The 26,553-nt window shown below is 36.3% G+C and overlaps 2 protein-coding genes across 2 annotated transcripts; one reads left to right on the forward strand and one right to left on the reverse strand.

Annotated features, from left to right (window-relative positions):
* Window positions 1-418: 418 nt before the first annotated feature.
* Window positions 419-25,217, reverse strand: LOC104084408 (protein RTF2 homolog; the record flags this gene model as incomplete). Its single annotated transcript, XM_009588240.1, has 5 exons — window positions 419-801; window positions 3,337-3,429; window positions 3,512-3,566; window positions 6,812-6,925; window positions 25,139-25,217. Coding segments are annotated over 5 exons (526 nt in total), but the record flags the coding sequence as incomplete, so codon positions are not given.
* GCNT7 (glucosaminyl (N-acetyl) transferase family member 7) lies at window positions 13,997-18,091 on the forward strand. The gene is made up of 4 exons (XM_009588239.1): window positions 13,997-14,129; window positions 15,519-16,550; window positions 17,010-17,105; window positions 17,865-18,091. The coding sequence occupies exons 2-4, from the start codon at window positions 15,575-15,577 to the stop codon at window positions 18,089-18,091; spliced, it is 1,299 nt and encodes a 432-aa protein (XP_009586534.1). The 5' UTR covers window positions 13,997-14,129; window positions 15,519-15,574.
* Window positions 25,218-26,553: the final 1,336 nt, after the last annotated feature.

The raw sequence follows: 26,553 nt of genomic DNA on the forward strand, positions 1-26,553 counted from the left end.
ACAGGCTACAACAATATGTACAAGAGGACTGTTGTACAAACATTTTCATGACTATGCTTTCATATATTCCATCAAAAGGTAAATTACTTGAAAATACCTACAGAACCTTTAAGAAACGCATACTAGTTCTACTGAGGGCCCAGTTAGCTAGTACAAAAGAAAAGCATTATTGCTCTTTTTACTGTCAGAAAGTTTAAAAAAATTTGAATTTCTGTACTAATACCTTGAAAACTATAATTACAGTTGTGGCAAATATCAATAGAAGAGGGCAATAGGCAGATCCTTCTACCCTCACTCCTACTGAGGACACCAGCTAGTGTGACTAAGAATGACAGCATCCAACTGGGAGAAGAAAAGAAAAAATTTCGTGCAAATAATCCATCATTTTAGAATAAGGTATGCTGATACAACATGGATTCTGGTGATCTATTTCTTATTTAACAGAAGTTGCAACTAACACAAGTTCATTCGTTATTCACAAGTTTATAAACAACTTACAAACTGAGTAATCCCAGATAACATCAGATTACAACAAAAGTTCTGTATCAGAGTTGTACAGAAAAAGCCTTAGGGAAGGAAAGCAGTAATGAATGTTACAATCAGGCTCATCATTGTTTCAGAAATAGTATGCTGTGTGAGTAATCCAATTGGAACACTCTTCCTTTGAACGTTTTGCTGAGCTGTGTGATGTAAAAATAGATTTGTATGCCTCAGATTTCTCCTCGCTGTCTGCAATGGATCTCTTCGCAGTAGCAGAAGAAGCCTTATTGACTTTTCCTGGTACAGATGAATTTCCATTATCTGATAGAGAAAAAGGAATAGACTGAAGCATGCATAATAGCTTACAATTGATAAAAGTATTTAAATAAAGACAGAAAAAAGTATTTAAAAAATAATGTGTACAGAGGTGAAGCATATACATTTTTTCAGGGCTATCGCAAATACAACCCATAATTGTACTCAACAGCAAACACGTTCCTAACAGCAAACACATTCCTAGCTTTTAGAATTTATGATCAAAATGCATTTAGAAATCTTGGAGAGAGAGGAATTCTTTCCTACTTGTGTAAATCCCTTGCACTGTAATTCAGTATTGACAACATTTATTCCTCTAAGTGAAAAATGGCTCTGAACTCTAGTCTTAAGAAACAAACATGAAAGTATTCCACCACCCTGAAGTATTGTTTAGAAATTAGCTATCAAATGACAAAAGCTAAACTTGTGACATACTGTCCCCAGGGAATCTATCTCCTCCCTTTATTCTTTGCAAAGTCATTTATGAACAGTAACAATGGTCTGCATCATTTTATATTTGGGATAGGAAAATGCCCATCCCTCTGTTTCTGATACCATCTCTCTCAGGGTATTGTATCTACTGCTACAAGAAACACCCCTTCTCTTTCTTAACAACTATTTAATCTTCTCCAAAGTTGAAGGACAGTATTTTAAAAAGCATGTGCCAAGTCTCTTGTGCAAAGAAATGAATACATAGAAGTCTACAGAAAGTCTACATATTTAGTTTAACTTAGGCACAATGGCATGTAAATAGCTAGTAGGGAGCCTGTCTGAAAATGCATTTAACTGACTTCTGCGTGTAGTCATAGGAATTATATGTGCAATCCTAAATTAGCACAGATCAGACCCTTTTTATATTTGGAGAATGCTGCTTTTAATGCCACCAATAGTTGTCTGGAAAGAATTACCAAACACTGGGTTTGAAAGAATGAGTATGTATGCTGCAAGTCCAGAAACCTTAGGGTGCCATGTTCACAAATTAATTTCTATGCTACTGGCATTCCTCAATCCATGGATTTTCCTTTATTTTCCCTCTCTCCTCTTAATCTCTTGCTGGTCAATATAACTGCTGCCAGAAACATAAATCAATGACCTGACATTTCAAAAGCCTTATTTTTTCTTTTACGCTCTTGGAAAAGAAAAATACATCAAACATTATTAGAATTACTAGGTCCCTAAACATCCAAGTGCAATTATAATCATCTGGAATGAAATATTTTTAGAAGTCTACCCTTTATAAAAACAGACAGTAGAGGGCAGGTAAGTTATTTCTGATGGAAATTCTCCCAGCTTCTCATGTAGTTTATCTACAGTTCATCATTTAACTATTCTCAGATTCTTCAAACAAATTATATTGACTTTTTCTGTGGCTGTAATGTACACAATTGAATACTTCACACAGAAACCTCAGACTGACTTTAAAAATGTACCCATTCTTATAGTTCTGTATGAAAACATCAGTATGAACTGGAGACATTAAATAACATAACACGTATTACATAAAGTGAGGGCACCATCCTTTGGACTAAAGGACTGCCAAGTTTACTCACAGCCGCATGACTACTGTAGGTACATCAGTACCTCCTGAGGTTATAGTCCACTGCTCCCAGCGACACACAGCAAATTAGCAGCTAAAATGGAGGACTACAAGTCAAGTCATCAGCTTGGGACATTTTAATACACTTCATTGAAATAAAATGCCGTAACAGATTTTTTGACCACTTGTACTTCAGGAAAACAACTACTAATTCTCCTCACACTACCTCCTAGCCAATAAAACAGATAGACCAAACCCTCGACTATATCACTGCGTGAATAAGAGTCTCTAATCTCATTCAGTCAAGTTGGCTCCCACCAACTTAAAGCATAGCAATATTGGAATGACATAAACAAGCAAATCTGGCTTGTTTCTCAGTGAAAAAAAATGCAATATGGTGAAAAGTGTTTATTATTTTTATTAGTTATTTGCATCACTACAGCACTTGCCAGTCACAAGCGTGAGTAGAGACCCTGTTGTTTTAGGTATTTTGTGAAAGTGAAACAAGAAGTCAGTCCCTACTCTATTTACTCAAAGTATAGGATGATGGATAGCAGATGGGACAAAGGCAAACTGGGCAGAATAAGGAAAAATGGATAAACAGAAGCTCTTGCACACTTTCTGCAGAATCAGTTTTGTAGATTTTACAGATTGTAAAACAAAGCTCTGTTTTAAGAAAAAGTTAAATTGACTACAGTTTTTATTAAACAAGGAGCTTTGTACATGTTCACGAGGCAACTTCCAACTCCAGCTCGGAAAGGCAGCCTTTTAGGACACACTTTTGAAACAGGCGGTTCTTTGAAAAAGTTAGCCATGACACTATGGCTCCTTTGAAGACAGGAGTTGACCTTTTATTACTGAGAAAGATTAAAAAAAAGAAAGTGAGAGGGTAGCTTCTGAAAACTGGTACAAAACAGCCAGAGAAGGCTCTCTCCTACCATATTTTTCAAAGCAGAACTTTTTGTTCACATTTTTCACATTTAGATTAAAGAATAAACACCAACCTGAACTTTTGGTGAAGATAATCTGCCTCTTTTCCCCAGAACTGGAATTGACACAATCCCTTCCATTCTTAGTCTTTGATGGACCTGGAGAATCTATGAAAGAAAAAAAAAAGAGAAATCATGAATCTGCTTCATGACTCAGAAGGCTACATAGAATTTGTAGCTGTGACATTACCTTCAGCGGTATCTTGCTGAGAAGCTGATTCTGCTGACTTACACTTCTTTGATTTCTGAAACAACACAAGCAGAAATCTGGTAATGTACTGAAAGGACATACAATTCCCAACTTGCATTTGATAGACACACAATTCCATTTAGTACATTTTTATGTTTTACACAGTGGAACTCTTCCTTTCACAATACTTTCCACACTTTTGGTATTATTTCTATATCGAAAAATAACAACCTTGGCAACCTTGAAGGCACCTTAAAGAAAATCGCGCAGGCCAAAACTAAACTGTCTGGATACAGTATTTTGGTTTGTATACTTTGCAGAGGGTCTGTGTGTTATTATCATTACGGTAATCTGATATTCTGAACCCACATGGCAGGACAGTAAATTGCACGACATTAAGCAGGACACAGTTAACTGTTATCAATAAAGACGTTTTTCAATAAAAATTTCAGAATAATCTTGCATCTCATATCCACTTAATTTTATTTAGTTAATAAAAGAATCCCTCCTGGGTAACTTCCAATAACTGGGCCCTTTGTTGCAAGATTGCTTGGGAAGAAAAGATGCAAATAGTTAATCTAAATTTTTTAAAAGCATCTGCGGACCAGATTTTCCAAGTTAATTTATGTTTGTCCAGATTAAAAAACACAAAAAACCAAACAACAGCAACAAGAATCCCATTACTGGCTTTGATTATATAAATGCCAAGCTGAAAAAGAAAGATGTATTAAAACAGTCATTGGCGTTATTTTCTCAAAAGATGACTCTGTATACATTCAGAATGGTGTACGTATTTCAAGAAAGCTACACAAACTCAAAGAAAATAAATATATTTAAATGTGTGATAAAAATTAGGAGAACCCATGCTGTCAAGCATATGATTAATGCTTGAGGAAAAAAAATGCCATACCACATGTTGCTGCAAAGCTTAGCCAGAAGGTGGTGGCAGAGGGTTACTATTCTAAAAGCAAACTTGGCTCTCCTGGTACATGAAAAACCTCTTTTTAGGGTGCTTCCACCTTTGTTATTATGGATGGATTTACAAAGAAAGATCACCTCCCAGTATATGGCATTTGAGCTAAGAGATGTTTGTAAATATATGTATACATATGGACTTAGGGACATGGTTTAGTGGGCATGGTGGTGTTGGGTTAATGGTTGGACTCGATGATCTTAGAGGTCTTTTCCAACCTTAATGATTCTATGAGTCTATGATTATATATATATTATACATAATGAATATATATTATACATATTTCATCATGGGCACATATGCCATAATTGAGTTTGAATAATTTTTTATACTAATGCTAGCTGCATCTTCCTTATGTTTTGCCTGATGGGTATAAAGAAAAGGAGTTTGTGCTTCCGGCTCCAAATACAGTAGGTCCACTTAGACTGCTCCCCTAGCTGAAACAAGGAACTGAGGAAGAGGATTGAACAGCAGTGCCAACAGACCCCAAACTAGAAACTGTTTTCTGATGCTGGGGCTGGAGCTCACAGATCTCAGATTAGAGCGAATGGTGCCAGTGACAGCAGAGAAGACTGGTTCTAGCTGTAAAAGATCAGCTGGTGCAGCAAGGCAAGGCAGTATTGCAAAAAAACCACCAGAACTTGAGGATGAAACGCAAGAGGCCTGCTGAGAGACTTGCAAATACTGTGCCTGCCTGTAATATAAGTCTCCACTAAACAAACAAAAAATATTTGCATATTCACCTACGGCATATAGAGCCCAAAGACCAAACAAAGCATGTTCTCCTTTCATCTGCCACCACGAGTGACTGTGCTGACACCATAAGAGATAGAAGTGCTCAGCACACTCAGGTACTTCTTCTTTATTGCGCAGAAGCTGGGGACGGCACCAGCTTTCAGACTATTCGAAGTTATTGGAACCAAAGCTATAAGTGCTTTGTTAGGGCCACTTTCCTAATGAAAACCGAGTGCAAACAACAACTATTTTTGGGGTTGATTACTCATCTACTGAGATCTGCAATGTTCTATCATCAAATTATCTTTAAAATTCTTTCAAATATTTAATTACAAAGTACTGTAAAAAAAAAAAGAAAAAAAAACATCTGAAGAGACAGCGTAAGGTTTACAGTATTGCTCTTACGCCAGAAGCTATAGGACACCACGTGCAGAGGCTATGAACAAAGAGGAAACAGAACAGTAGGATTTCTATGGGTAACCATCCTTCTCTTTTATTAGCCAGGCCCAGTGATGCTGTATTGGTGCAGATGAATAAAGACCGTACAATGAGAAGGAATCATATGCTTGCTGGTAAGTAAACTAGTATTCGTTTCAAAACAATCTAGGAAAACATTTGTATGCCATCTAATCCTACAGGCAGACAAAATCAAGCACAGTAATAGGGGTGAGATGAACAACTTCCATCTAAAGTCTCAGTTGCTGAAAGTGTCAGACAATGATGATTCATGCTCTTGAGATTCAACTAAATCTGTCTGCACTCTGGACTGAGTCAACACTAAAGTTTTTGCTTGCTTTGTCATCCTCCAGAACAGCAATGCCAGTTCAGAAAAAAATAGCAATGTTGAAAAAAGTCCCACGTGCAGAACTGTCATTTGACAGTACAGTACCACAGAACAACTACTACTTCACAGAGTAGTAGCATACAGTAGTGTATATAGCAGAGCTGCAATGACTTTATTCCCATGGCATTTTGCCTGATCAGATTAAAAAAAAAAAAAAGAAAAAAAAAGAAACGCAAAGACCTCAACAGTATGGTGGGAATCAGCATCGCTAGTAATCACTCAGGACTGTAAGAACCACAGAACATGACAAAATTTCCAAACAGTAGTCTTACAGAATCAGAGCAGGAATCTACGTATTCCAGCATTGTGTTTCTGACTGTGGCCAGTAGAGGATATTCGGAGATCAAAAAACTAATAACCTACCATCACAATAAAACAGGAACTACCATATGAAATACAGAGATGATTTTGCTCATTACTAGAATTAACTAATACAAGGTGTTTGTTTCAAGAAAAACCTGAAGTATAGCTGGCACACTGTCCATTTTACCCATAGCATTAAATCCTGTGATTTTCAGAGCACTATCCGCTGCCTGTTAGTCAAGACAGTTTCAGTTCATACAACTTCAATATGCTATTAGCAAAATATGCAATCTCATTACTTTTAAAAGTAGCACTGAAGTACAACAGAGCTTACTGAGTAAATCCTCCAGTCTGCATGAAGATTAGCAGAAAAAGCTATGTGATCTAAGAGTAGATTGCATTACAGACAAGAATTTTTTTTTTAAACAATGTATAAAAAGATTACCTTTTCTAATTTACTTTTAAGTCTTCTATCCTCCATTCTTTTCTTCAATACTTCCACATCTTCTTTATTACCATTAAGGATAATCACATCTTCCTCTTGAAAGGGAACACCACACTTCAAGGAAAAAAAAAGGACAAAACTAGTATTTTTTTCCAAGATTTTTATGCTGTTGAACCTTTGTTAGAATTAATACTGTGTTTAAGCTCTCCAAGGAGCTCTCCAATCCTTCCCCTTGCCACTGTGTCTTTTCCAATAGCTCTTTCTCTTTTAATACTGTCTAATACATCTTCTTACCTAAAATGTCAAAGGGAAAATCTCAGTTGTTTTTACCACTCAGCAAAATAATACTGATTGACAGCATCCCTCTTCACAAGAAGGAGAATAAATACTCATCTTGCCAGTGAATCATGAACTTTTGATAACCGCATTTAAAAGCAGCTTGCATACCAATCTGCACAGCAAATTATAAAAAAATTTCAGAAATACGAAAATACTCTGTTCTTTTTCAAAGCCCTATTCCGTGTAATAGGGCTATGGAAATTGTGTATTTATTTCACTATCAGTCCCTTATAAACAACACTCTTAACTAATTCTGTTTCTTCTTCTTTAAAGGTCTCATTGTGTATTTCCTGTTCATGGGTTCCTTGTTTTACTAGCATAAAATGTACAGTGACTAGATTAAACAAAGTAGTCCTAACTAGAATCTACTCAATTTTCTGAACCCCATAGCTAAAACCAAAAACACTAAGGTACTTTCTGACTTTTTTAGTTATGAATGCATTTGATTAAGATCTAAGCATTATGCCACTCTGCTCTAGAATTTGTCTTTCTATGTAGTAATACAAGAAACAACAACTGATAGGAGCAGTTCCTTTACACTGACTAGGAACACCACCAACAGTGTTATTCCTCTACATGTAGGACAGACAGCATCAGGGAACTTTTCTCCCCAGCAGCTAGACAGGAAAACTTGCTTTGGTTTTTTTTTTGTTGCTGTTGGTTTTTTTTGTTTGGTTGGGTTTTTTTTTTTAAATTATTATTATTTTTTATTTTTTAAATTACTATGGGGATAAAAAGGGGTCACAAAAGCAGCATTATTCATTAATCCAGCCTTGCCTTCTCATTGTCCTTCATCTGATTTATTAAACACTACCAAGTTTCAAAGTACATTTGTAAATTAATCTGGATAATGCATGTAATGTGCTTCATGTAATTCCACATTTGTTTTCTGGTTGAAGACACAGATGTTTCACTGCGCGCATTTTCAATCATCTGGTGAAGCCAGCACATTGACTATGATGTTTTCTTTTCTAAGATCTCAATTTCCTTTTTTTTTTTTTTGTTATTTTGTTAAATCCAGAAGCTTTCTGTTAATCTGCAAGACTAGTTTATAATCCTGCCTTTGTCATTACTCTTCTGTTTTCTAAACAAAGGTTTAGAAAGGTTACTCATGTATTTGCAGTAGGAATTAAACAAATGAAAGGACATATGGACAGTACTTTGACTACAGGCTGCTCAAGTGATGAACACAGTTTAAAAAATAAATCTGAACACAAGTGGTCAGAAAAATTATGAAGGAGAAGCAAGGGTTATAGAGATGCATATTAAGTAAGTCAGGCAGAATAATAAGTCACACACAAGAAATGGGTGAGTAGCCCAAATTTTTCCATTGCTACTCAATGAGCTAGTGTTAGAAATACCAGCCTGGTATGATCTCAGACACTTGCGAGTGAGAAGTCTAGAAAATCAAGACAGACCATCAGTCTTCATACTGAGGCAGTTGTGACTGGCAGCTGTCTTGATTCTAAAGAAGTCCTACACATTCATTTCTAGTGGGGTATTTTCCAAATACAGCATGAAAGACCGGCACCCTCCTCCAGGCTAGTGATTTAAAAAGTAATTTCTGCAATAATCTTTTAAAACATATTCTGTTAAGCATACAAAAGTAAGTGGAAATCTCCTCCAAGTAAAAGTTTATGTCAAAGGACTCTAATTTCAATAAATGTTGCATTTTGAAAAGCAAGCAAATCCAGGTTCCCAGGTTCCCATCTGGAAAACACAGGTGGAACTGTTCTAAATGAAAAGTATTTACAAGAGACAGGGAAATAAAGACAGTGTCCTCTTTCCATTTACTGAAACAATTTTTTTGCCATGACAACAGCCAGATTATATTACAGAGACCAAATCCTTCTAAACATACTTCAAGTACAGCAAGTTACAGGCATAGAACCCACTCCACCTTCCCAGGTTTCACTAACTCCAGTAGGTACGATTTGTTCCATCATACACGTGCATCAAATATGATTTAATTTTTGAAACTGTTGGATGCAAAGCTTTAATTCTGATTTTTTAAAAAGCTCACTATCCCTTTATGCAAAAAAGGAAAGATTTTTATCACAACGTTTTGAAATGCTGAGATAGCAGAGAGAAATTTCAGTTTTGCAAATTCAGAAAGATTGTTCCTTCAGATTAAGGTCTTCTGGGGCAGATTTTTGTTTTATGATTATCACAAGGTCTCCCTTGCTGTACCTTGTTTATACTGGAACTTTAAATACATTTGAAGCTACTTGCTGTAGTGCCTTGATGTTTTTGCAGCACCTTGAATAGAAAACATTCCTAAATAAGATTGAACTGGAAAACTATTCCGAAACAGACAAAAGCATTAGAACAGCAGCTTACACATCTGAATGCAAGATTCAATCTGTAATTGCAGAAGAGTGGGATGTTAACTGAAGGAGACGCTGGACAAGCAGCTTGATTTTTGTCTAAAAGCCCTTTCAGGGTCCAATTATAAAAGCATGTTCAAAACTGTATCTAAATGGCTTAATATGCTTGCACCAAGGAATTATTTAAAGGGTGTGCAAGTATGATCAAAAAGCCTTCAAAGTCTGATACTCATAAATTTATATACCCTACATATCCCAAGTGTATATACATACATACACACACACAAAAAATCAACTTTACAGTAGGATAGCTTCTTATCTTTCTTAGAGAATAAAATACAAGAGGTTTTTTTAGTAATAATGAAATCTTAGTTTAAGATGATTTCCTGAATTCTAAAGTTTATAGTTTCTTCTTAAGTTTCAGCTGCATAAGACAATGGTTGTACTGTACTTCTTACTGTAAACTACTTTTGACAGAGTGATTTTTTTTTTTTGTACAGCATCTAAGATTTAGTTCCATCCATGACTACTCCAGTCTTAATACAATACAAATAAACAGCAGGCAAATACGTTTTCGTATCTGAATGTTTACATCAATGTTACAGTTTAATGTCCTATGAGAAACCTGAAACCTTTTTCCCAAGTTATAAACAGTAAGTTAACTCCCGCAGTCCTCCTAAATATGACCATTACTAAGAAATGCATAAAGACATGAATACTTTTCCAAAACAATTCCCACCAGATTATGGAACATGTATGACCAAAACCTGACTGTCCCTCTTTAAACAGGGTAGTATTTAGAAAGAGGATTGAACAGACATCCTATTCAACCAAGGACCACATCACCGTTCATTTACCAGCCACACAAGCTCATGTATTAAAGATTATTATCTCTTGTAACAGTTAACTAAAAACAATGTTTTAAGTGAGATACTCTTCCCGAGGTTTATTCATTAGAAGTTCGGTAGTGTAAGATTTGATGAACACAATTTTCGACACTGCCACCCTACTCAAACATACAATGGGGCAAAGAGTAAATGATAACTTGGGAAGAGTAGAAAGTCTCCTACATACTAATTCACAGAATGTGAACTTTCACTCAGAAGTTGTAGTACCTACTACAAAAATACTGCCCAAGCAAAGCCTCTGTTTACAGAGCTTCCCTTAAAGTCAATGATAATTTTGTATCTGCCATACCTGCAGCTGTGCCTTAATTTACTTCGAGGTTTTCTCTGTTTATTCCCGACCAACATGCTATTTTTATCTGAATGTGTCCAAAATACACCAGCCTTCTTACTCATTTCTAGAACCCCAAAGCTTCCTAATTCCAATGAATGTAAGCTGTTAACTTTTCACTTATTAAAACCCCCAAGAACCTTTATAAAAGTAGTAACGCAGTAAACCATTCAGTTTCAGAAGGAGATATTTCATTTATTATCTTTTAATCTTCCAGCTACTAAAAATGACCAGAGGCAATTCTCTGCTATACTTCTTTGCTGCAAATTGGAAAGTTTCAGCAGGCAAACAGTTAAGAACCGGGGGAGGAGGAGGAGGAGGAGGAGGAGGAGGAGAGAATTCGTTTCCTTTCCAGTTCTCATCATCCAGCATGCTCCGTTAGCAGTGCAGAGGTTAAAGTCTCTGAGGTAAAGCAATACTATTTATAATCATCAGTAATGTACTCCACATATTTGAAAGTCTGATTTCAGTCCTTTAAAGGCTGTCTCAGAAAGAATGGCAACAGAAATTTGGAGAAGCTCAAGTTTTCTCCCATAACTGTGAAGCAGAGGACATTTCTGAAGCTAAACAGCATTACTGCAGAATAAATGCTAAGCATTGCGGGAAACCAGATGAAGTCTTAAATGAAAACATTCACGTTAATGTTTAACCCCTTTCACTTACGCGAGATCTCTGCACAAGCGACAGAATGAAGAATGCTGTCTGAATTCTGCTGAAGGACAATGGGACTTTCTATTTATTTTTATTATGCTGCCGTCTCCTGGCTAATTTTGTACAAGGTAAGACTGAATAAATTAGATTGTAGGACTTCAGTTTTTGGTTTTCCTTTATTAAAACACAACATATTTTAATTTTTGTAAAGTGACAAGTATTTTCACTTCAGAAAGACCATTTCACTTTAAAAAAATACTCAAATCTGCAGTAAGGGTAATACTTTTTTTCTTTTTACTTTGTCATAGATGTACAGGAGGGTGGAGGTCACTATTACTATTGTTGTTTGTATCATAATAATCACAATATTTACGAATACTTGTTATGCTCTGTTGCAAGCTACTTAATTTTTTTTTACAACCCTATAACTTAATGGTTTAAATAGCTTTCATAGTATTTGTTTTAAAATTGTTATGAGGTCAAATACACTATGCAAGAAAGAAAAAAAAAAGAACAGGAAAACAGAAAAAAATAGCAAAGATGAACAGGTAAACCTCCATAAATCTGTTTAATATTTATCAGTAAATACGGATGCAATATCTTTAAGTAAGAATGATTTAAAATTTCTAAGGCAGTATTAATTGGGTTTGTTGAAGAAATTTTTACTCTTACTTGATGCGTGTCACAACACAGAAGAAGACTCCGCATACTTACCCAGGTTTAAGGAAAAAGCAAAGCAAAGTAAAAAGCAGTTCAAAGTGCTGATTTTAACATTAAGTTTTTAGAGAACTGAGTATTCACTTGCTTATAAAATGTCTACAGCAATGCCTGCATAAACACCTTTCAGACAAAAATTCAGACATAAAAAGATTTGGAAATAAGGAGTTAATGCTTTTTAACCATTTTATTAGAAGATGAAGTATGCCTGAGTCATTTGCTTCACTGAATTATGGAGTCATATGAACTAGATTTTATCAAAACATTAATACTAAGCAAATAAACAGTACAGACAAAATAGAATATTTGGAGGTGCAAAATCCTGTGGTAGGAGGAAACAGGGAATTGTACAATGGTTTGTTACTAAGAAATGCACAGCAAAGTATATAGCTAATGGGGTCCTGATGAACTGAGATGATATATCACAGGCTTATTTTCAGGCATAAACATAATTCCACTTTTCTCTAGAGTTTACCTTTTTAATTGCGACAGAGGAGCTAAGGCTTACAACAACAATTTTCTGTTAAGTAATATCCATAAAAGCCACAAAGGTGCTTGAAAATCTCTGCAAACAGGTTGTTTTCTGAAGAATGTCAAATACTACTCTCAGCACTTTTAAAAATTAAGACAATTTCATCTTCCAGATTTAGAAAACCTATCCATAACACAGAAAAGGTTGAGTTTCAGAGACGTTCTAATAACAATAAATAACTATAATGGCACTCTTGCATAATAAAATTAAAAGGCAAGACAGTCATAGACTGGATTATGCCTGGACAGTGGATCTTCTCAACAGTACGATACCTTGCTCTTCAAGGGCAGGAGGAAATATGGTAGCATAGTCCTTGACAGCAGACAATAGCACAGGGGCTGGAGGATTCTTCTAAGGGGCAAATTTCATACACAATGGGACTTACAGCTGCAATTCTAGCTCTAAATCTGGTAAAACACTAGCAGAAAGCCAGTGCTTTCATTCTATAATATACACTGGGGCTGAAAGATGTCAAATTCTGTTCTCGTAAGCAAGGCTTCATCATTTAGTCATTCCCCAGAAACACGTTAACACTGGAGAAGAAATTGTTTCTTCTTACCTGGTTTGTGTACTTTTATGCTGCCATATAAAACATAGCTTCTAGATGCCAAACAGTTCAAAAGGAAAAATCCATAATAAACACTTAACAACCTGAAACATCCCTGGAAGCTATTATTTGAAGGGTAATAAAAATTTAAGTGTATGAAACAAACAGGTTATAGCTTGGTTCCCTACAGAACTATCCTTTGCAAGCTGTCCACAAAGATGTATTTAATGGAAAAAGAAAACCCAACAAGCATGCTCATTCTATACAGATGTCCTATATTGTATGCAGGTATAAAGTCCCAAATATTTCTATAACTGCCCAGTGTCTTCACTGTAATTCTTATGTCCAGAATGAACCTTCCCTGTGATGTACCATAGAGACCACATCACACTCACTAATTCAGAACAACCTCAATGCTCTTCCTGTAATTACTCACTCAGAATAAAACAGTTTTTCTGACTCCAGGTCCACAAAAATCAGTGCTTCCGTAACAGACACTCCCTCTTCCCAACTTCTGCTATTGGTACATAATGGCCCTTATGCTAATCTATTCTCAGCTCTGGTAGTCAGCTGGTAGCAGGCTTCAGCACTGGTGTATTTCATTTTCACTGTGAAAATCCTGGCTTCCTCCTTTCAGTGATGTTCCTTTTCTCCTCCTTTCCGCACAATATTGAAAGGTTGACATGGATTTGATTTGCTGAAGTTTTTCGTTCAAATGGATGAAAGACTCACATCATGCTTGTTTACCCAGTAAATGTATCCCTTAGGAGCTGCAAAGAAAAAATATTCTTCTGGGACGCGATTTCCTCATGTTTTTCTTTGGCCTATGCATTCAATGCAGACTGAAGAGCACTGCTGACAGAACATAGAAGCAAAATGGATGCACCTTGCACCTAACATACAACTCCACTTTCTGGAATGCTAAGTGGAAAAGAGGCATTCTTCCAGCATGAAATCCAGTGCATACCAGTAAGGACAGTAAGATAAATACATTTTTTCCCAACAGCCTAATAAGATTTTAAAATTGTGGTATTATAGAGTATCCATTCTCTTGGTTCAAATTCTGTATTTTTAATGCTTTTTAAATTCTATGCCTCATTTCTACTTTAACTACAACACCCTCTTTATTTTCAAGCTTCTAAGACAGATGTATACCGAGTTTTCATTAAAAAAGTATTTTCCACTTCTTTCTAATGAAAACATAGAGCCTTCTAACCACAGTAGCATTCCTATAAAGAAACTACCTTTATAAAAATACGCTTTTCTCTGTGCCTATGTAATAACAAATACATTATGATGTTGACAGCTGCAAAGCATAAAATATTTACAGGTGAAATACAAATTTTGTTAAAAACAAATTTATTGAATAAAATAAGAGAAAATTAATTCTCTTTAAAATAAAAATAAAATCTTTCTTAATTTAACTATTAAGCTTAATGGCAGTAGATGGGCCCTTCCCCCAACCCTAGAATTTTCTCTAGGACGTTCTATACCGAATGCTTCAAAGATAAAGATTTCATGTAATTGCTGTGGGATTCTGCTGCACTCTCATTCTTCTGACTTTTCAACAAGGTATACATAAGAAAAAAATCACAATGGAAAAACTATGCCGATACTGATGTAAACTACAGTTATCTCTGAATGCTAATATTGGCAGTAGTGTACTTATGTCAGGATATGCACATATGCTAAAAATAAGAATGAGTGTTGTTCGCATGTTCTGTTTTCCAGAGCACTAATACAAAGATGTCAGAGAAAAAAAAAAATTCTCAAATGGTTAGAAAAATTTGCTGACTTTATAAGGATAAAAAACAGTGTATTTTGTGGATTACGTTTTTGTCTCTTCCTTTTGTTTATTTAATAATTTTTCTGCTGATTTAATTTATTGAATTCTGGTCCTCTGGCAGAACTTAAGGTTTCCCAGGCCTTAAGGAAATCTCAGCAGCAGCTCTCCCTTAGCACACAGTGCTCACACATCTTCCCTATTCCAAAGCTAGACCTCGACCAACCTACGGCACTGGATTCCCCTACTGGCACACACATTGCCTCAAAGTAGAAGAAACTTCTATCAGATGGGCTAGGCCCTCCTTTGCTCAAGTAATAAAGTGTAAAAAGCCATTTTGGATTCTTTGGATAATTTTGTTTGTCCTAGAAAGACTGCTTCATGGCTCTGCAAGTACTATTTCCAGTGGCTGAGTACATTGCAGCATGAGCATGCACATGGGCACACACACAGTCCCTCCTAGTAACTGGAAAGAGAGTAATCTCAACATTTATAAATGCATCACTAACACGTCATCTACTAAAAAAAAAGTCAAAAAAGTTCTCTCCCTCTATTTATCTCACTTTTCCTTTCAGGTAATCTGAATGCTTAATTAAACTATGATGAGAAGACAGTATCTGGAAAATAAAAGATGAACCCACTTGATGCAACAAAATCAGGATTTTTAGTGTGCATTGCTGTCTGTATATTCATCTACACTTTTACCTACCTAAAGGATACACTTTCTGAAGAGCCAAATGAACAAAAATTTAATGCAAATGTAGTGGAGTGTGGTTTTTACCCGGATGAACTTTGTTCAGCTCTTTTTGTGGGGAAAACTGCTGCCTTTAAAATCGGAAACTTTTGTCAGAATACCTACCAACCTAAAACACTCAGCTGCATTCAGACTTCGTGCAACTGCTCCATGGTTTTGAAGACTCTGCATTTTATCACAAGACCACTGTCAGATGAAGAAGGAAATTTCTCATTGGCATACATTATCACAATTCACAAGGAGCTGGAAATGTTTGTAAAGCTGCTAAGAGCTATTTATATGCCTCAGAATATTTACTGCATACATGTTGATGAAAAGTCACCAAAAGATTATAAAGCTGCTGTACAAAACATCGTTAATTGCTTCGAAAATATTTTTATTTCCTCAAAAAGAGAAAATGTTGTTTATGCAGGATTTTCAAGATTACAAGCTGATATTAATTGCATGAGAGATCTAGTTCATTCAAAAATCAAGTGGAATTATGTTATTAATCTATGTGGTCAAGATTATCCCATTAAAACAAACAAAGACATTATACAATACATCAAAAGTAAATGGAATGGTAAAAATATGACTCCCGGGGTAGTCCAACCACTTCATATGAAACACAGGACACAGGTTAGTTACAGAGAATATGTACATTCTGGAATGTCATACGTGTATCCAACAAAGAATACAAAAGCTAAACCTCCATATAATTTGACAATATATTTTGGTAGTGCCTATTACATACTCACTAAAGAATTTGTAGAGTTTACATTGACTGATGCACGTGCAAAAGATTTGCTTGAATGGTCAAGAGACACGTACAGTCCGGATGAACACTACTGGGTCACACTGAATCGTTTAAATGGTAAGATGTATGTTATTTCTACTATGAATAAGCCCTGGACCAACAGCATTTTAAAGTCTCTGACACGGAGAGCTAGTGAGCTCCAATTCAGAGCTTAACCACACCAATTGAGTTACATTGCATAAGTATGGTCATTTCTTCAGCCTTGATGCTGCCCTTTCAAACAGTCACATCTTCTGAGAAACAAAGCTTGATTCCAAGAAAGTACTACTTATGGTGCAGACCATTAGCTACAAGGCTAGAAAAATGTTGATAAAAAAAGTAAATTTTTTTGCTACGTAAAAGCTCATGCTCTCAAGGAATAAAAAAAGCAATAAAAATGAGAATGATGTCTGTTCTTATTATGTAAATATCTGTAAATAAATACTTAACATGGCTACATTTAAAAAGTCTTCAGCAGTGAAAGTTTTCCCTGTAATAAGTAGAAAGAAATCTTATCAGAAACTTATGTTTTTAAAGATGCTCCAGGGGCTACACCCAATGCAGACTGGGAAGGAAACATACGAGCCATTAAATGGAAAGATCAAGAAGGAACCATACACAAAGGCTGCAAAGGTAATGTGAATTTCGATCATGAACTCAAATTTGATTCACTGACTAACATTCATTGCAAATTACGTATTACGCTTTAAACTAGCTATTAAATATGCCACAGTGGTCATACATATTTTATTTTGCAAGTATCAAATAAAACAGCAAGCCATCCTACTAAATTACTCCACTGTATCCAATCTAAATAGCTTCTGATATATTCTTGCAAAGATCATCACAGTATCCATATACTGATAGCCGTTCTTTCAACCTCCAATTACCAATGCATTAACTTGACTGATCAGTTTTCAGGGAAGAGTAGGGGGTTTACTTGACAAGCATGTTTGCCAGATACTTTCATTAACATGGGTTAAATCTCTTCAATTTGAACAGTAACAAAAAAGGAGAATAGTGCTGACCATATGGAAAGAATGCAAAAAATTTAAGATACGTAACTGTAGAAACTCAGCACAGTAAAGTACTGCATGATTAAACAGGTATCCAAACAGAAGTAGGAGATCAGAACTTCAGCATGCCTAACTAAAGACACAATATTAAACAGAGCAACATGTCAACAAAGCAGCTGGAGGTAACATATCCATTTGTGTAAAATACAAAACCAAAGCCTTGCCTTTATGTTTAAAATCTAGCATTATCCTCCAGATATATTTCAATGATGCTCTGTGTGAAATCAAAAGGTAATTTTTGTTAGTAACACTATTTTTTAAAATTATTCTGTTCAGCTTTCTGCTGCTTTCAGATACCTTCGATTTGTCTTTGCAGGTCATTACATCAGAGACATTTGTGTCTATGGACTAGGGGATTTGCAGTGGATTATTGAGTCACCTCATTTGTTTGCCAACAAATTTGAGCCTGCAACATATCCACTTGTTATGGACTGCCTAGAGAGACGCCACAGGCTTAAAGTACTGCACCAGGCAGAAGTCCCGGTTGAAGATCACTGGCGTTTTCAGGAAGAGAACTACTTCAACATGAAGCTGAATGTTTGAGCTTAACCAACGTCTAAACAAGTGCTCAAAAAACTGACAGAAACCATTAACATTTTTAGCCATAGACTTCCTTCTGTGCATTACAGCATGAGGGTAAGCATAATACTGTACTACCAGTCTGCCAGTGAAATAAAGAGTTTTTATTTATTACAGTAAGATAAAGAACAATAACTGCTAATGGGTTAATTCTCAAAGAAAATGACATGTCTAAATCTATAACTTACTAAAGACAAGGCGAAGTTCATAATCCTTTAAGTGACTTATTTAACTGGAAAAATACGTATTTCTCATGTCTGCAGCCAAAAAAAGGACTAACTGATATGAAAATAATAAAATGGAAGCAGTGACTGAACAAAGATGAAAATATGAAGAGCACAAGTTAATTAATGTCTACTGTATGTCTTATGAAATAGATTATTTTGAATAATGAAGTTCACACTAAGATTTCAGAGCTTGTAGATAAGCAAATGACAACCAGTTTCAGACACAGTCCACTTCACTGCTTATTTGGGGTTTTTTTCATGGCCAGCTGCATCTCTAATTTCATTGTGTAGCATGGCAACATCACTCTTGCACTACACAGGCTTTGCTCCTGATGAAAAGGGTGTGTGTGCCAGTAACAGTAGTAGGGGTCCTGCAATGCATGTTTACCTTTAAGTCCCTGTTTCTGAGTCTCTGCATAAGTTTAGGGCAAGGTGACACGGGAAATTTGAGGCCAGGGAACAAAGAAAAACTGAGCGAAAAGCCATCTTTCAACCCCAGTGTACCTGACTGAGGGAAGCAAAACTTCCCTGAACCTTGCAACAGTCTGCAGCAGTTGGAGATAACACCTAGCAGCAACCAGGACAAGCATCTCATTTCCCAAACCCTCTGCAGACCAAATGCAGCACTCGCTGGTCTACAGTAAGGAAGTGGCTTTCAACACACAACACAGGCAAAAATAGGCAACAGTAATAAAAAAAAGAACAAGGATCCAGCCCTTTTCCAGGCGAGAGTCGCTCTTGCCTCTTCAGGACTCCTAAATGAATCCTTTCACTTGTGCAGTGAAAAAGATTGGGGGAATACGAGGAAACAGAGAGGATATAGGTGGTGGTCTTTCATACAATATGACAACTCCTCCATGGGATTAAACCTCTACACCCTGTCTCCAAAGGTCTTTAGTCAGGTGCTACTGACAGAAAGAGACTAGGAGAAACCTGAATTGTGAGAATTAATTTCAAACTGTTCGTCCTCCCTTAGAAATATTTTGGCAAGAATGCAGATGAGTGTTTCATTCCAGTAAATCCAAATAAACTCCCAATTATTTTGCATGAATTCTGATGCTAACTAATAAAATACATCCTGTTACTTATCAGCTTACTTAATTAGAAACTGCGAATTATAAATAAATGTCTAGGAGCAATTTAGATGTAAGCTTCAATATGCACCCAAAACATCAGTCAGTTTTTACAGGAAAACTGACTTGCAGATTTAGCATTTTTCCAAAAAAATCAAATGAATCAACAAATGACCCAACAATAGAACATAGAAGTTTCTTATTGCAAACTTATTCCCAGGTTCCTGGAACTGTACTGCTCATTTTCCCACATGAGTTTCTTGGAAACATAATTTCTTTCAAATGAACTTTAACCTAAAGAAAGACCATCTGGCCCCTATTTATTTACAGAAACTTACAAACTCAACCCAAAGGCCTGTACTCAGTTTCATGTATAATCCAGGACTTATCTTGTGGCTAAATACTGCTGAAGATGCTTTTTTATGGAGGGAAATAAAGAAAAAAAAAAAAGGTAAAAAAAAAAAGCCATGCAGCATGTTCACACTGAGCTTGTTGACAGTCCCTCTGAAAACCATTACTGAAGCTAATGGGTCTCTGGCATGTATTAATCATAGCAATATTCATAATTAATTTCTCTCCAAACCACACCCAATCCACTGTAGGGCACTGCCAGCATTTATCCACTCCATGTTGTTTCTTAAAACGTGAATGGAACGTTCCTTTGCTGTCATTGCAGCAAATCCAGTATCAAGCTTTCACCTTTCGCCACCATCACATAAAACAATTGTGGTGTCTCACTTCTGAATTGAATTGAGAGGATAAATTCAATAGCAAGGTGACAGATAACATGGGCTTGGTTTGCAGAAACTGAACCAGACAAACTGGGGGAAAAAAAATCTGCACAAAAAACCCTCTAAAAATATAATTTAGGTATGACTTTATCCATGTTAATCCAGGAAAATCATTGGAGTGTGATCCTCCTTCCTTAAAGGATTTTGTATTTTAAACAAAATTTTACATATATAAACCCCCCAGAAAATCGTAATTAAACAACCCCATTTTCAATCATTAAGAAACAGTATTTTACACGTTATTCTGAGTGACCGCATTATGTTCTTGAAAGATTTTTTTAGTTCTAAAAACAGTTAAAAAATTAAGTAATAAAACTGTGAAAGCTGAGAACATTTAACATACATAAAAAGTGTTCATTAAGTTCTGTATGCATTATCGTGTTACGAGCAGATTGATCACAACTTTTAGATTTCAGCAAACAATGTTTACTAACTTTTGGTGACTGTTGATCTAAGAGCATAGTGTCAATGTGACCTTGTTCAAGGAAACACTATGCTCTATAACATACTGCACACGCATTAACTCCGTATCTGAAAGATGTATGCATAATTTCTGTTTCAAAAAGCCTGAGGCACATGTTCAATAGCTCTATATCTAAGTTAAACATTTGACTAAGTGTTTTATATGGCACAGACTGTAATAGTTAGGTTACTATTTCAAGTGTGTATTACAGTCTGTTGACTCTGAAAACAATTCCAAAATAAATTTTAAAGTGATACAGGAAACTACATTTTAAAATGTAATCTTGTCCTTAACTTCCAGAGTGACTACCTGAACTCCCAGAAGGACTTCCACCACAGATTCAATAACTATCCCGTCTCCACACTACCTCTAGCATGCTATTACACCAATAATAACTTCTTAGACAGGAGAGTCAACATCAAAAATTGGTAATGGTGCCTTTTTCAACGCCCCAAAAGTGAGGTTAAATAGATACTATATACTGCTAGGTCATTCTTTTATTCCATCATTTCTAAAAGCATGATTTTTATCAAATGGCAGACTTCCAAACAAGCAGGCACCAAAGATGGCCCATGCAAGAATCAGGAAGCCAGTTAGAACAGAAGTTTCAAAACATCAATCACTTGGGCCCCACCAAAATCTACAGACCACCACAGATCAGCACTAACTTACAATCTACAAGATCCCATCAAATACAAAAAGAGTGAGTAGAAACAGTCTTGCTTGTTCTTTTAATGTTAGTAGTCTGTTGGAGAATTAAACACAACAATAGGTGAGAACATTCTATTCAAAAGTGCAAATTTTAAACTGACAATTTCCATGACACATACAATTCTTCCTGAAGAACAGGAAGCAGGAGGCAGCAGAAAACTCCTGATCTTCAGGGCTTCTGCTACAGAATACACATCACCAAACTCCGCTATCTGGAAGCAAAGTTGTTTCTCTTCCTGCTAATTGAAAGTCCTACCCTGCACATTTTAGCATGTGACTTAGTACTGATAGTTTGAGTTTTCTCTTCTTACTGTACTCAAAAATATGGGTCAAACAAAATACAGTTCTATGTAAAAATGTATTATAAGTTTTATTTGTATTCGTAAGTTGCTGTTTTAGACAAACCTCTTTTTCAACTCTTTTCAGTCTAAATAGTTAGAAGCTTCAAAATTTGTCCCAAGCACTTCATCTAACAAGCTCGCTCTCCAACATAAACCACCACTAAAAAATTCTCTTTGCTCTTTCAAAAATCTTTGGCCAGGGAGTTTTATATTTTGGCGAGACAGTTCAAAGCATTTACCATTCAGGCAATAAGAAACAATCCCTCTCTCTCAACACTGCTACAGTGTCTGACTGTTTGTTTGCCTTAGAGTTTTCACACTTTAATGTTATTTTTAAACTTGAATCTTTCAGTATACTGCTACTTAAGGTGTGAAGCAAGAAAGAAAGGTTTACTTCCAAGGGAGGTAAGTTACTTAGAAAAAATCGTCACACGTTAATTACAGTTGCCTTACTAAAAGTCCTCCATCCATGACAGTTTCCTCTCACATTCTTGTGCCTTTCCCTATTACCAATACAGTATTTTTAACAATTCCACTAAAAGCAGATAAATACATGTATTTAATGTTGTCAGCTCTTCACATAAAGTTTCTATTGAGGCAAACTATGTTTTTTCGAAAGAGAACTCTGATAGAAAGACTGCTTCATCCTCCCTGTACCTAGACTCCATAAAGCCTTTCAAATCTAGTACTACAGCAAATACTGTTGAGATAAACCAAGGAATACTTAATTCTTCATCTTGGGGTTTTCCATTTCCTTGAATTAGACAAAATCTGCATATGCATTCAATTTTTTCTTAAACACTTATTTTGTGATCTGCATATCACTGGGCACATGGATTGCTTTATTTCGTGTGTGAGCTGCCACAGAAAAAACTGAGAAGAAAACTGAGCAGTGAGACAACTGTCTGTGGGACTTTCCACAAAGTGGTAAGCATTCCCATGAGCCAAGCCAGAATGCCTGGAAAGGAAGAACCCTCTGCTCTGAGCACAGGAAAGTAATTTCCTAGTTTCACGAAGCACAACATTTTGTGATATACACCTTGTAGCACGTAAATATATGTTCATTACCTAGTTCATATGATCTAGTTTAAAGTATATGAGTATGAAGGTGAAGACTGCAGAATTGTTGTTTGGGCTGCTGGATATCTATATTCTCTGGTGAATGTTTTTACTGCATCATTACAGAATCTGACAAAGTCCTTTGGGAAACCGTTGCTGTTTACAATTTAGCAGACTATCAATACTGCTCTGTAGGCTCATAGGTGAAATTAATGCGCAAGAATAGCTTGTTTTGAAACAGCTTTCTTGAATTTCACAGTAGCGGGGAAGAGAACTGCCACACACCTCTTAGACGGACACTTCTCCAGCTTACATCCATGCTATAAACCTCGTCCCCTGGGATGAAGTGAAAACACAGATTCTGCTAGCTCAAAAAAAGAGACTGAATACACAGTGTAAACAAGCAAACAGCAGGATTTTCTTTTTGAACTATGCTCATCACGTCACTCTCCAAAGTCACATAACAACGCCTCTGCACAAACAGACGTGGCAGGGGCACACAGGGCCGGGCATCTGGGCACATACTGGCAGACAGGAGGCAAGGCCATGAAAGAAAATGCTGTGGCCCATATGGATCCTATAGATTGGATTTCGGTTCAAAAAACATACTGTCATTCTTAAAATACAGCAGTTAGCACCAGTAGAAGCATATGTATGGAAATCCACAACATTCAAACATTCTGCACTTCAGAAAATTTTTGCATTTTGAAAGAACATGTACCAGAAGAGGATTCTATTTGTTAATAAACAATTTCTAATCCTAGCATATGTACAATACACAACACTTTGGTGTTTTTTTTTTCCTTCTTCATTAGTTCTGGTTCATTTTACTCTATGCCCCATTGCTGCATAAAGACAGAATGTGCTGGGGGAATGCTGCTAATTAGCGCCTTGGATATAAACAAACTGTTGGCTACCAGAAAGCATGGCAACCGCTTCCCCATGATGCTATTTGGAAGAGTTCTGATCCCCTTCTTGGTTCCGAATACAGAATGAGAACATTATCAGTATATATCCAAAAATCTACCAAATCACTCTTCGACCTTAATCAAAGGAAATGCGGACTAAAACATGTCTCCCAGCTGGTTACCATTGTCTTTGTGCACCAAAATCCAACAATGAAAAGATGACAGACTAGGTTACATTATATCCACTTCATTATTTTTAGAAGCATCCTTCTGAATATTGTGAAGAATTCACATGTATGTGATAACAGTTGTGTGCAAATATGAGGCTATGATAAATACTGATTATTAAAAAAATCCAGAAAACATGTGGGATTCATTTAGTTTTTATAAGGTTATCAGACTGGCCAAACCATGGACAAAACATCTCATTCCTGCATTTAATAATTAAGTCACATCCATCTTTCAACAAAAATTTAGATGCAAACAAAAAACCTCATTAAAAATAAATTAGTATCTGCCAACAGGAAAGCAGAGCTATTAGGACTAAACCAGTATTCTATAGAACAAAATTAGCACTGAATGCAACAATATGAGGCTAAACTTAACTAACAATATCACCTGCAACAACTTACCAAGAAAGTTTTTCCTTCACAGGTCTTGTATAACACAAATATACTGTATGTTTATCAAATACTAGGGTGTTTGCTGAAAACTAACTCTGCCTAAATGTAGCAACTATCACCACAAATCTCACTGATAATAAAAGTAGTGATAGGAAAAGAGAGAGTATTTGCAACTTTTATCATTGCCCCTAAAAAAAACCTATATAATGAGATCAAACCAGCACTGTAAAATGAAATGCAATCAGTATTTTCTACAATAATCCATGTAATTGCTGAAAATTCTATGAAGAATTGCCCAAAAAAAGACAACAGCAAATGTCCTTTAAAAATACAGGGATCAACCCAAAACCTGAAAACGTAATCAGTTTAAAGACATAGAGGGGACGCTGATAAACACAAACCACATGCATGCAGGAAAAAACCCAAAAAACAAACACCCCAAACTCCAAACTAATCACCCTTTTTAAAACTGAAATTCTAACCAAATATTTGAAAAAATGAAATTTCTAAAGTAGTTGTTGCAAAACCAAACTGTCTATGAGAACAAAAATATTCATTTTTTACAACTACTTAGAAACATATTTTTATTAAAAAAGGCCACATAGAATTACTTCAGGACATCATGAAACAGAACTTTTACAAGTTCCATTTCAATTTGCATATTCAAATTAAAAAAACCACTTTACAATAGTGGATGTGAATGCAATTGTATATATATACACACACACACTCATATGTTTATAACTATATCTATATATCTATCTGTGGGGGGTCATATGTGACCCCACTGCTACTAAAACGGAAGAAAAACTCACCTTGTGACAAACTTCTGATTTAATTTCTTTGAGAGCACGTTCAGAGAACACACAGCCACAGTTCCTCAAGAAGCAAAACCTTCAAAGAAAAGAAGACGAGACAGGCAAGTGTTTTTAAGAAAACCTGCACCTAAAGGATATCTGCAGTGCTGATTTAACACAGAAACAATACTGCAGTGGGCTAGCAGGACACAGCTATCTTTCTCTTTACAGTCTTGCAGCTAGTCAAGGTATCAGCACCTTAACTAGGTACTTACTAATCTGCACAATATAAGAATCAAATGAAAAATATGGGGTACATTAAACCACAACACGTATTTTGTTACTTTATTCTCAGTATAATTCAGCATAGATTTATGACAATCTCTCAAGGGAATCTTAGCAAAAACGGATGCTCTTGAGATGTTTTTGTACATTTGCTATAGGTCTAAACAGGCTTCTCTGGAATCATCACCACAATCTGTTTTACTACAAAATTATACTGTTTGAATGGTTCCACCTTCCACCAAGCTTATTGGTTTCACTTACTCTGACTCAAGCTCTTCAGCAAAGCTGTCACAAGCAACCCTAGCCAGGGTCTGTTCTCCCACGTCTCTCCTGTCCACATGGAAGATTCTTGCAAGACTGTGTCAAGCAATCACGCACATGGTTCATGTGATCTCCATTTCCTGAGAGCTACTGTTAATCCTTTCCTCCCTATCACTCTCAATTGAATCAAAAAATACTAAGGTGGCTCTGGTAAAAACGGGTTTACTTTTCAGGTTCTCTCTTTAATTTCACCTGAATATGTTCTCACCAACAAGGAGGGGCTGGTGGGGAATGTGAAGCTCAAGGAAAGCCTTGGCTGCAGTGACCATGAAATGGTGGAATTCAAGATCCTTAGGGCACCGAGGAAGCGCACAGCAAACTTACTACCCTGGACTTCAGGAGAGCAGACTTTGGCCTCTTCAGGGATCTGCTTGGTAGAGTACCATGGGACAAAGCCTTGGAGGGAAGAGGGGCCCAAGAAAGCTGGTTAATATTCAAGGATCCCCTCTTCCAAGCTCAAGAGCGATGAATCCCAACAAAGAGGAAGTCAGGCAAAAATGCCAGGAGGCCTGCATGGATGAACAAGGAGCTCCTGGACAAACTCAAACACAAAAAGAAAGCCTGTAGAGCATGGAAGCAAGGACAGGGAGGAATACAGAGAAATTATCTGAGCAACCAGGGATCAGCTTAGGAAAGCTAAAGCCAAAGCCCTGATAGAATTGAATCTGGCCAGGGACGTCAAGGGCAACAAGAAAAGCTTCTATAGGTAGGTTGGTGATAAAAGGAAGACTAGGGAAAATGCGGGTGCTCTCTGGAAGGAAACGGGACACCTTGTTACCTGGGATATGGAGAAGGCTGAGGTACTCAATGACTTTTTTGCCTCAGTC

Source organism: Fulmarus glacialis, unplaced genomic scaffold, assembly GCF_000690835.1.
Source record: "Fulmarus glacialis isolate BGI_N327 unplaced genomic scaffold, ASM69083v1 scaffold8822, whole genome shotgun sequence".
Lineage (NCBI taxonomy): Eukaryota > Metazoa > Chordata > Aves > Procellariiformes > Procellariidae > Fulmarus > Fulmarus glacialis.